Source organism: Mastigoproctus giganteus, chromosome 13 (genome assembly GCF_048544385.1).
Source record: "Mastigoproctus giganteus isolate SK-2022 chromosome 13, ASM4854438v1, whole genome shotgun sequence".
Taxonomy (NCBI): domain Eukaryota; kingdom Metazoa; phylum Arthropoda; class Arachnida; order Uropygi; family Thelyphonidae; genus Mastigoproctus; species Mastigoproctus giganteus.
Window position 1 is genome coordinate 16,224,414 of NC_143587.1, and position 11,895 is coordinate 16,236,308.

General features: G+C 36.2%; 1 protein-coding gene across 9 annotated transcripts in view; it reads left to right on the forward strand.

The window, feature by feature from the left end:
* LOC150075804 (oxysterol-binding protein-related protein 6-like) overlaps nt 1-11,631 on the forward strand; it is a 401,843-nt gene extending 390,212 nt beyond the window's left edge. For all 9 annotated transcript variants that reach the window (XM_090387959.1, XM_090387962.1, XM_090387957.1 and 6 more), the window contains 3 exons: nt 3,170-3,296; nt 6,494-6,616; nt 10,733-11,631. In XM_090387959.1, coding sequence (XP_090244085.1) covers nt 3,170-3,296; nt 6,494-6,616; nt 10,733-10,844 — 362 coding nt within the window. In that variant the 3' untranslated portion in view covers nt 10,845-11,631. The remainder of the gene's footprint in view (nt 1-3,169; nt 3,297-6,493; nt 6,617-10,732) is intronic.
* Nucleotides 11,632-11,895: the final 264 nt, after the last annotated feature.

Below are 11,895 nucleotides of genomic sequence, written 5' to 3' on the forward strand. Positions count from 1 at the left end.
TTGACAGGAGATACGAAAGTCATATAACGTAACTCAGAGATAATACTCGATACTGAAATATATATATATATAGTGTTATAACAGCATTGGGATATAAGTTTAGGGTTATATTTTTGTATTGAAATTGAAATTTTATTTGAAATTGAATAATTTAATCAAAATCATGACTCAGACCAGAGCAGCAAAGCAAAGGGCTCAAGCTAATCGGAGTGCTGTGGCTCAGGGGAGAACTGAGGGGGGTAGGTTGTCCTCTGAATCACAGCCTTTTGAAATATACTGCTTGTTTGATGTTTGTGGAGCAATCAGAAACGGGACATAATATTGCCAAGGGGAATGTCTTTGTGCATGCACAATGTAAGGAATGTGAGGAAATCAGGCATTGAAGGAAAAAAAGCCCATAACAACTCAGTGTTGTTATGGGCCTGTATGAGAGCTTGAAGGACAGGGTGGATGCCCTTGAAGGATTTAAATTGAGGGGCCCATCAAGCTCTCAGCTGCCCACATCAATGCCAAAGTGTGCACTTGAACATCGTGCAACACAGCGGCAACCCCCAAGACAGAATGTGCTGGTCTCAAAGGAACTAGTTGTTGTCTGTGACTCTACTGTCGGGGAAATGGGGAACATATTGTGCAAAAAGGATAGGTGAAACAGGACCAGGGTATGTCTGACAAGGGCAAAGGTTGATGATGTTGTAAAGCAGATATCGTCTTTTAGGGGCACAAAAGGTGATATTGTTGTACACTTTGGCACTAATGAAGAGTAGGAGAGAGTGGAATTACTTAACAAATACAGGTCAGTGTTGAAAAACAGCCGTGAGTATTAGGGTTGAATTTGAAAGTGTCTGCAATTCTGCCCAGAGACAATAGGAGGGAGTATATGATGAGAGCCATGTCAATCAATTCGGCTCTGGAGAGATTGTGCAAGGCTTGAGCCTTGCACAATCTCTCAATGGTGCTTAGTGTCCATTGAGTGCACAATGGTAGAATGAATTTTTCTGAGCCTCATCTGTGCTTGTTAACAGGAGAGACTGCTATCTTGGAGGGAAACACTGACTAATAGATTAACAGTAGCCACTGGCAAAGATAAATGATTCTTGCACTGCATCTATTAGAATGAGCAGCAGCCTGGAAAACAAGGTGCAGGGGATTCCAGAGACTGCTGAGAGTCATTACAGAACAAGTAAATACATGGGCTGTGTTAGTAAGCTAAGAATAGGAACAGGTGCATGTATACACCAATGCTAGTAGTTTGGTAAATAAATTTGATGAATTTGAGGTGTTGGTCAAAACATCAAAGGCAAATGTTGAGATATCACAGACATTCTGCATTCCTTATATCTGCGTGGTGTCACACAGATATAAGGAATGCAGAACTGGAATTTGAGGATTACAATGTGTAGCATCAGCCAAAAGTGAGCTTATGTAGCATCAGCCAAAAAAAAAAAAAAATTCACACAACCATTCCCTCTAAATGTTTGTCCAGTTCCTCCTTGAATTTATTTAAGCTATCAACTTCCACAATGACAGATGGAAGTTTGTTTCAGCAATTAACCACCCGCTGGCTAAAGGCAAATTTCCGCACATCTGTTCTACAACTGTCTTTCCTCAATTTGATTTATGCCCCCTTAGGTTCGTAATCTGAGCAAGTGGAAGAATCCCATCAGAATTCAACATGCTCAACCCATTCAAGGCCTTATACACCTCAATCAGATCACCTTGCAGGTGCCTAGTTTCCAGCCGCTGCAATTTGCAGAACTTAAGCCTCTCTTAGTAAGAGGATCCCTTCATTCCCCTCACCAATCTTGTTACCTTTCTCTGTACACGCTCAAGCAAATCTACATCCTTCCTAAAATGAGGCCTGCAGACCTGTATGCAGTACTCAAGGTGTGGCCTGACCATTACCTTATACAAAGGGATAATCACCTCCTTTCCCCTGTTGGCGAAATTCCTGTATATCATTGACAAAACCCCATGATCTACTCTTGCAGCCTGTCTGCATTGCTCAGAAAACTTCATATCTGACTGCACAATTACTCCCAGGTCTTTTTCATTTTCTACCACCACACAGTTGGTACGTTTCTCTGGGGTTACTTCTACCCATATGCAGTACTTTGCATTTGTCAATGTTACACTTCAGTTGCCACTTCTCAGCCCATCTGCCCAAAGTTTCTATATCCTGTTGCAATAGCACACTGCCATTACTGTCATTAACAACCCTGCCAACCTTTGTATCATCTGCAAAATTCGACACTTAGCCTGATATACCTTCATCAATATCATTGATAAATATACAAAATAACAGTGAGCCCAACACCGAACGCTGTGGAACTCCACTAATAACATTAGTCTATGAAGAGCAGCACTCACTGATTACCATCCTCTGTCTTCTCCCACTCAACCACCCTTTTATCTCATTACACCAAGTCAGAAATGAAATGAGTAACAGAAGATGATTACTCATTTCAAGAGCATAGCTAGTCAATGTTGAAAATAGTGGGACTGAGTGAGATAAGGATTGATGATGTCATGAAAATGTCACAAAATAGTGAAAGGTTGTTAGGAGAATTCAAGATTACTCCTGAGAAACTAAACATTGGTTATATGCAGTACTCTATATCAGTTATTTAATAACCACAAATAGAAAAAAAAATACTTTCAGATGGAAATAAAAAAGGCAAAGAAAAAATACTAAATGAAAATAAGCAGTATGTATATAATAACACAATAATTAGTTTAAATGTAAAACTCCAACCAAAATTAACAAGCAAGTGCTTGGTGAGAGTGACACTGACTAATCATCAGCTCATGCCTATAGGGAATTAATGTTCATATCTGTGTAATAAGCATTCATATGTGGATGGATAGCAGCATAATGTGATGTACATATTGGATGTTAACCAGATATATGTTAAGCAAAGGTTGCCTGTATTTAAATTTGACTTAATTTTATTTAATGAAAGCAAGTACTCTCACTTAATTTAATCATATCAGGCGATATCTGCATATAATCAAATAAAAATACATGCACTGATAGCTGATATTTTTTACTTTTTAATTAAATTTTTAATTTAATCTTAACACTGAACTTTTAATTGTTAAAACTCAAATCTTAAAGAAGCTGCTATTTGTTTATATAGTCTTCACCAGTATTGTTTTGCATTTCTTTTAGGTGCGATGCCAGAAGATTATGAATTGTATTATGGCTTTACAAGGTTTGCAATAGAATTAAATGAACTAGATCCAGAATTGGCAAAGTGGCTTCCTCCTACAGATACTAGGCTACGTCCTGATCAGAGGTAAATTTGAAAAGCAATTTCCTTTAATACAAAGTAAGTTTTTGTTAAGAAATATTAATAAATGGCATATGTTAAATGAGGTGATTAAGAATCACTTCACAAATCTTCAAGGGATATAAATTTAGTAACTGGAAAATAAAGAAAATAATAAATAAAAACCAAAGAACTTACATTTTTATTGAACCCACTAATAGACATGTATTTTTTTTTATAATTTTGTAGCTTTACAAGAGCCTGTTTAACCCTCAAATTACAAGTAAATATCCTGGAAATTTCTGAAATTTTTAGTTTCTCTGATTTTTTTTTTTTTTATGAAAACCCCAAACGTGAAAGGTATTAGAACCTATAGTACTTAGTACTGTGCTTGGGTTTAAGTTTGAGAAAATGAAAGAAGATACTTGTTGACATTAGACTTGAATTTCTGTAGGTTGTAATTTTTAGGAAATATGTGTGAAGAATGTTCCAGAAAATGTAAGTTGAAAGAATAAATGAGGGGGAAAAAAAGTTGGCATTTGAAGTTGGATGGTAAAAGAATGCTGACTGATTGTGAAATATGATTGGACTGGTTTGGAAGAGAGAGAAAGAGAGAGTGGGGAATTATAAAAGCCAATTCAGAATAACAGTGCCCATGGAAGTATCTATAGAAAAGGCATATAGCAGAAACAGAATGTTTATGAGAAAGTGAGTGGAGAGACTTTTTAAGAGATCTGTTATTAATTAACCTAACTGTCCTCTTTTGAATGGAATCTAAAAACCTGAGAGAGGTTACGGGGTCACCATCCCAGATGTGGAAACAATATTCAATGGTAGGGCAGATTTGAAATTTGTACAGAGTGAGTAGCTATTTAGAAGAAAAGTAATTCCAAGAAAAAAGAGACAACTAAGTATTTTAAATGCAGAGGCAATATTTGTGATGTGCTTTTGCCAAGAGAGAGATTAGAAGTCAAGGTAATCCTAATAGAGATACATAATCTTGTCTACAAATCTGAGTGTCGTTGAAGATAATAATAGGAGCAGAAGAAGAATCCTTTTTGCAAGATATAAGACATAGGAGCAGAAAAATTCTTTCTGTGAGGTATAAGACAAGACTGACTTTCTCAACCTGGAAGGTGGACATGTTGGACAGACAATTTGTGTAGTAGAGACCCGCTAATTTTTGTGAAATCGGACAAATGCTAACTTATTGTGATTATCTCTTGTAGAGAATCTGTGTCCTCATTTTGAATTTAAAATCAATGGTGTGAATTTAAACCAAATAGGTTAGAGTGATAAATAGAATGTATAGGCTATTAAGAAATATTTTAGTTTTTAGGAATATTAAATTTTAGAAATTTTATGTTTTAAGTCAGAAATTCTCTTACCTGAGATTTTTTCAGGAATGACTGCATCCTGGTGATATGTATATTTAGAATAGTATTGAAATAAAATAAACCTAGTAAGAGGACAATAGCATAAAAGCAAGCTTTGATCCTAAATCCATGCATGGGGAAATAATTAGAAGTATAAAGGGAGATGAATTCCTGAAGCTTGATGGAGGCTTTTCGTTCATACCATCTTCAAAGGGGAAGCGAACACATGTCAATGGCCGTATTTATAGCCTGGGCACGTTCCATTGCCATATTTCATCACTCTTTTGAAATACAGCAATGGACCTTGTCCGGGCTATAAATATGGCCTTCAATGTCTAACATGTCTAAAGTTTCGAGACTATAGGATTCCCATAATTCTTTTTACACCTAGAAGGTGGAATGCAATGTGCTACCATCAGCAGAACTATGGATAGGATTTCTGGTCAATAGAAGAAGGTCATTAATATGCAAGAGGAAACGAGTGGGAGAAAGAACTGAACCTTGGGGAACACCAGCATTAGTGGAGAAGTTAGAAGAAAAAGTGCCATCTCCTATCACCTGCAGTGAGTGGCCAGAGAGAAAACTGGATACCCAATTACAAAAAAAAACAGTTGGCAAACCATAAGATGGAAGCTTATTTAGAATATCTTTATACCAAACATGATCAAAAGGCTTTGAAACGTCAAGAGTAACTAAAGCATAAATTACTAATGCAGTGTAAAAATAAATTAGGACAATAACAAAGTAATTTCTATAATGATTGCTTTTAAACCTGATGAAGTGAAAAACAATATAATAAAAAGAGTTAGCAAATGCTTTAATGTAAGCAGCATCTAAAGGCATCCCACAATCTGGGCAGCTCTCAAATGTTTGTGTGGTCCTCAAGTCTTATCACTTTTTACAAGTTAACAAGCCGGCGCCTCCATAGCCAGGTGAGAAGGAGCAGCAGTGCGTAGCACACGCTTCTTGATTAGGCCAGGGTTCGAGCCCGTCACCATCAAATACGGAAGATGCGGAAAGGTCAGGGAATGACCACTGCATATCCCGGAGCAATATGGCCTTAGTTACTAATGCTCCTAAAAACCAAATAACAAACAAGTTAACGATGTTAAACCTATATGAAAATAATGGTAAATGGTGATACGTAAAGGAGAAACACTAATATTAAATTTAAATGAAATTTCTAAGCCATATGCTCCTTCATGAATATTGCTGGCTATGTAGAGCAGAGCTTTCCAAAATTGATGTCATGCACAAAAGGTAGTCACCAGATTTTGGCATCATATCATCATTGTATTTCTTCTGATTTCATTTCATTGCATATATTAATGTATTTGATTGATTAGAATATAATTACTGAGTAATACATTACAAATTTACAATATTTATTTTTTCACATTTCATACTTAGGTGCCAGTGAGCTGCAGATATATTCTCTTTAAGAGCGCATAGCTGACATAATCAATTTCAGATGACTTTCGGATTAAGCTTGTGCTTAGTACCACATCTTTCTCTCTCTATTATGTTATTATTATTTTATTTATTTTTTTTTTTGTGCCTGCAACAAAGCAAGTTGTGTTCCATCATATTACCATCAACTTAATGATAAGGAACAAAAAGGGTGGGGTGTTGAATTATTTTGCACATACATAGCATGTCAGCATCAAAAAAGTTTTAAAAAACATTGATAACAGGAGATTGTCCTGCGACTATTTGACAATGGTCTGACATTCTCCTATTAGTATATGTTAAAATCTATCAGTATGAATATTTATCCTAAGGATATTTAAATTTATTCATTTCAGTACTCCAGAAATTAATTATATATCTCTCATCTCTCATATTCAGACAGCTTGAGGAGGGAAATATAACTGGCGCAGAAACTACAAAGCAGCAGATAGAACAAGCCCAGAGAGAAAGAAGAAAAAAAAGGGAAGAAGCAAAAGCAGATTATACTCCAATGTGGTTTAGGTGAGAATGATAATTGATTACTATAATTAAAATTTCTAGGAAAAATTAATGTTAAGAAAAAAAATATCCTAATGTGAAAGTATTAACAAGTACAGGACAATATTGAAAAAAAAAGCTGTGAGTTAGGGTGGAATTTGAAAGTGTCTGCAATTCTACCCAGACACGATAGGAGGGAGTATATGATGAGAGCCTTGTCAATCAATTCGACCCTGGAGAGATTGTGCAAGGCTCAAGGGGTAGAATTTTTCTCAGCCTGGTCTGTGCTTGTTAACAGGAGAGACTGCTTCTACAGGGATGGGATACACTTAAAGAGAATGGGTGCAAGAATATTTGCTGATGCTATAGAGGCAGAGTTAGGTGGGTTGGAAAACTGCTAGCTTGAGGGGGGGGGGAATACACAGACTAGATTAACAATAGCCGCTGGCAGAGGTGAAAGTGATTCTTGCACTGCTTCTATTGAAATGAGCAGCAGCCTGGAAAACAAGGTGCAAGAGATTCCAGAGACTGCTGGGAGTCATTGCAAAACAAGTAAATACATGGGCTGTGTTAGGGTAGCTAAGAATAGAAACAGTGCATGTATACTTGTGTGTACACCAATGCTAGGAGTTTGGTAAATAAATTTGATGAATTTGAGGTGTTGGTCAAAACTTCAAAGGTAGATATTGTTGGGGGTTAACAGAGACATGGTGTCACACAGATATAAGGAATGCAGAACTGGAATTTGGGGAGTACAATGTGTACAGGAAGGATAGACAGGATAGGAAGGGAAGAGGGGTTTTGCTATTGGTTAAGAAACACATAAAATCCAAGGCAGTACAGCCAATCGACATGGCTGAACAGTGCAGTGTCGAGTAAGTTTGGTGTGACATAAGCACTGGAAAAGCAAAATTGAGAGTAGGAGAGTGTTATAGGCCTAATGACTCTGATGAATATAATAGACAACTGTACAGAGAAATAGTGGGCCAGTAAATCAGAATGTCTTATAATGGGGGATTTTAATTTTCCAGATATTGACTGGAATTTGTGTGTTGGTCACTCACATACTAGCAAGGCTTTTGTGGATTTATTGGATGATTGTTTTCTACAGCAGCATGTTTGGGAGGCAACTATAGGGAGTAATACTCTTGATCTGATTATCAGTAGTGATTGTTCATGCATTAAGAATCTGCAGATAAAGGAATCACTAGGTGGCAGTGATCATAGTGTGCTGAAGTGGGATTTACTCAAAGAGGCAACTACCATCAGGGGTAAAGGGAAGGGTTTTTGCTTTCGTAAAGGTGACTACGGTGGTCTGAGACAGTATTTAAATTCTATATGGTGGGATCAACTGATGATGTTACCAACAGCAAATTCAAAATGGGAAGCATTCAAAGAATTAATCTTGGAAGAAGTTACTAGGCTTTTCATACCAACTAAGAAATATTGTTCATGATTTAGGCCTAAATGGAGGTCAGGTGAACTAATTAGACATGTGGTAGAGGAGAAAAATGCATGGGATACATATAAATTAACAGGTGACATGGAAGCCTATGATAGATATAAGTGTCTGTAACCAAGTGACAAAGAAGGTTAGGCAGGCAAAGGCAGATTGCGAGAAATCTTTGGCAAAGGATGCAAAGAAACACAGCAAAGAGTTCTTTACTTATGTAAACTCTAGAAGGAAGGGAATGAATCAGATTGGTCCACTTGATATTGATGGTTCAACTGTTGATGATCCTGCTCAGGTAGCTAACAAACTAAATGAATATTTTGCATCTACATTCACACATGAGGAGTTATTCAGGGAGGGGAATGCCAGAGGTGTATTCAACTCTGGCAGTGAGCTAGATGATTTTGTAATAACTGAGAGTAAAGTGGAGGAGAAATTGTTGAAGATAAACATAAGAAAGGCTCCTAGAGTGGATGGGATCCATCCAGTTATATTAAAGGAGGCAGCAAAGGAAGTAAGCAAACCCTTAGCCATAATTATGAGAGCTTCCTTGGACTCAGGGGAGGTACTCATGAACTGGAGATGTGCAAAAAAAGAAGTAAACTGCAGCCATTATCAACCCAATGCAGGATGGAAGCCTCCTCAACAATTCATGTTGAGGAAAATTATATCTTGTATGTCACTGTTAGGAGAAATATAGACAACCATTGTAAGTATCATGTAACTCTTAAGTGATCTTGATAGTCTTTGTCGTTCTTGCACACATCTACAGCTATTACACACAAGGATCCCATCGATGTCAACATTGGGAAATGCAGTGCGTATCAATAGTGTATCTTTTGCAGCTGGTTTTTAGCAGGTGGGGAGGTACCCGTGGACTGGAGATGTGCAAAAAAAAAAAAAAAGTAAACTGCAGCCATTATCAACCCAGTGCAAGATGGAAGCCTCCTCAACAATTCATGTTGAAGAAAATGGACCATAATCTGCCATGCTGGTCCAGTGCGGGTTGGCAGATCGACCGTATTTAGCAGTCGGGGGCTTGAACCCCGGTCTACTCAAGGAGCATGTGCTACTGACCACTCAGCTACGGAGAGATGTGCAAATGTGACCCCAATCCACAAAGGATGATCAAAGGGAGACACAGGTAATTACAGACTTGTTAGTTTAACTTCTGTTCCAGGGAAATTAATGGAGGCACTGGTTAAAGAAGCATTGCAGGATCATATAGACAGGACTTCATTTATAGCTCGGACACAGAATGGGTTTGTTAACAGTAATGTCCCCAAAGTGAGTATTAATTATGTACAACAGAACATTTCTCCAATTGCAGAGCAGATGAGTTTAAATGATCAAGCTCCTTTTCCTTACACCGACTTCTATTTACATAAGAAAATGCATTGAGAATTTGAAAGGAGATTTATGAAAAATGATTTTTGTTCTGTATACTACATTTGCGATCGTCGGTAGTTTGAAAATAACACAAAGAAACCAGCTGCTAAAGATACACTATTGATATGCACTGCATTTCCCAGTGTTGACATCGATGGGATCCTTGTGTGTAATGGCTGTAGATGTGTGCAAGAACGACAAAGACTATCAAGATCACTTAAGAGTTACAGCGCCTCCGCAGCCAGGTGGGCAGGAGCAGCAGTGCATAGCACACGCTTCTTGATTAGACCGGGGTTCGAGCCCGTGACCACCAAATACGGAAAGGTCAGGGAATGATCACCGCATACTCTCGGAGCAATATGGCCTTAGTTGCTAATGCTCCTAAAAACCAAATAACAACAACAACTTATGAGTTACATGATACTTACAATGGTTGTCTATATTTCTCCTAACAGTGACATACAAGATATAATTGATTTCATTTATTTTGTTTTGTTGCCATACTTGTACCAGCATACTCATGATCATGAGTGGCATATCACATACCCGTGATCATGAGCAGCAATTTCATTGTTAACTTCGGATTGGAAGAAACTAAACCATTAATTACTTTCCTGCAAGAAACATTCAATCAAACTCTCAACACTGGTTTCTCAATTTAAACTGCAAGATCAGTTACCTCAATTGATGCTGTTTTCCAGAGTCATTTAGATACATTGCAATTGCAAGTATACGTCTCTTACTTAGTTATTATAAATTCATCATATCTTGTCTTCCAGCTAAAATTATGGAAATTTGTGAATGATCAAAAAAATAGTTACAATACAAAAGCTCTTTTATTTTGTAATCAATATATACAAATCAAAATACCTAAAAGAAACATGAAGGTTAGTAACCTTTATGGAAATTATGTCATTTCCGCGTCGCATTTTTGTGACAAATTGGTTTTACTTCAGTCCGAAATTTAGTAGATGCTGCCAAAGATATTTTCACATCAAAAAATTCCTGGGTACATACCCGATGGGGTATATAGAATATAATGGTATTACACCGAACATTGAATTATATATTTTGCTTACTGTGCAATTAAAATAATTTTTATAAATCCTGCAATTTTAATTTGAATCACTCTCATAGTGTAAGGGTAAGGACTACTTTTTATCATATTTATATTTGCTATTTGTTTTTGTTATGTGGTAGTAATTTATAATTTATCTTCTTTCAACCTGTAATGAAAATCATTTGTATTATTTGTTATCTTTTCATTTTACAGTTTTTTATTTATTTATTTTATTTAGGAAAGAAATTTTGGAAGATGGAAAAGAAGAATGGGTGTACAACCAAAAATACTGGGAACTGAGGTCTAATCCTGGCTTTATAAACATTTCTTTTCCACAGAAGCTATGGTAGCATTGTCCATTATGTTCTGTTGGCAAAAAAGGAAAAAAAAAAAGAAAAAAAAAAGAGTTAAATGGTAATGCAGCCTAAAACATTATTGTAGAATACTCCAGTGAGATTCTCTAGAACTGGGATTGGAATAACAAATTAGATTAAACTTCTATATTCTCTATATGAAAGTTTTAAAATGTTAAATTCTAATGCTGTTATTATTTTGGCACAGAAAAGCATTTATCCAGCTGTAGAAGGATTATTCATGAAGCCTGCTGCTGCTAAAATTTAGAGAATCATGTATGGACTACTGTTAATATTGTGGTTTCCAGTGTCCAGTTTCTTTACAAATTTTGGAATAAATTCCATAGCCTGTGTGACACAGTCAAAGTAAAAGGGAAAAAAGTGGTTTCCCAGTAAACATGAAAAAGTTTGAATTCAGTGAAAGATAATCCTAATTATAAAACAATCTGAAAACTTGTTGATAGATGGATTTTTTATATTATCTCATTTATCATGCCAGCTATCTTTTACATTATAGTCAAGAACAGTTAAACATTCTGATCTGTTAAAACTAAGAAATTAGGACACCTGTTATTTATGATGTGAATTGTTGAAAAAGTGCTTGAAATGTCAACGGTGATTGCTCTATAAAAAGTCTCTTGTGCCGGTGAGAAAAAATTTTCTTTGCTATTTCACGCTGTAAAGCAAAGACTTTGTACATTTGTTTGTAAATAGGTACCAAATAATTATACATTCTTTTTGACTGTTGATATAACAGGGTATGAAACTGTCAGATGTTACGGAGAATGAGAAGAAACTTAACAAAGTATTTGTGGATATTATTACAAATTTTTTTTGTCTGTTAGTGGATATCTCATGTACATATATTAATATTTACAGTAATATTTTAATATTCTTTTAAATAGTAATAATTACACGAGGAAGAACCTCGAATGCCTTTGATTCAGTGTACTATCATGTGTATTTTAGCATAGATAACATCTGTTTCATCCTTGATAAATTGTTAATTTGAACTATTGAATTTCATCCGTTTTTAGGTTACTGGTAT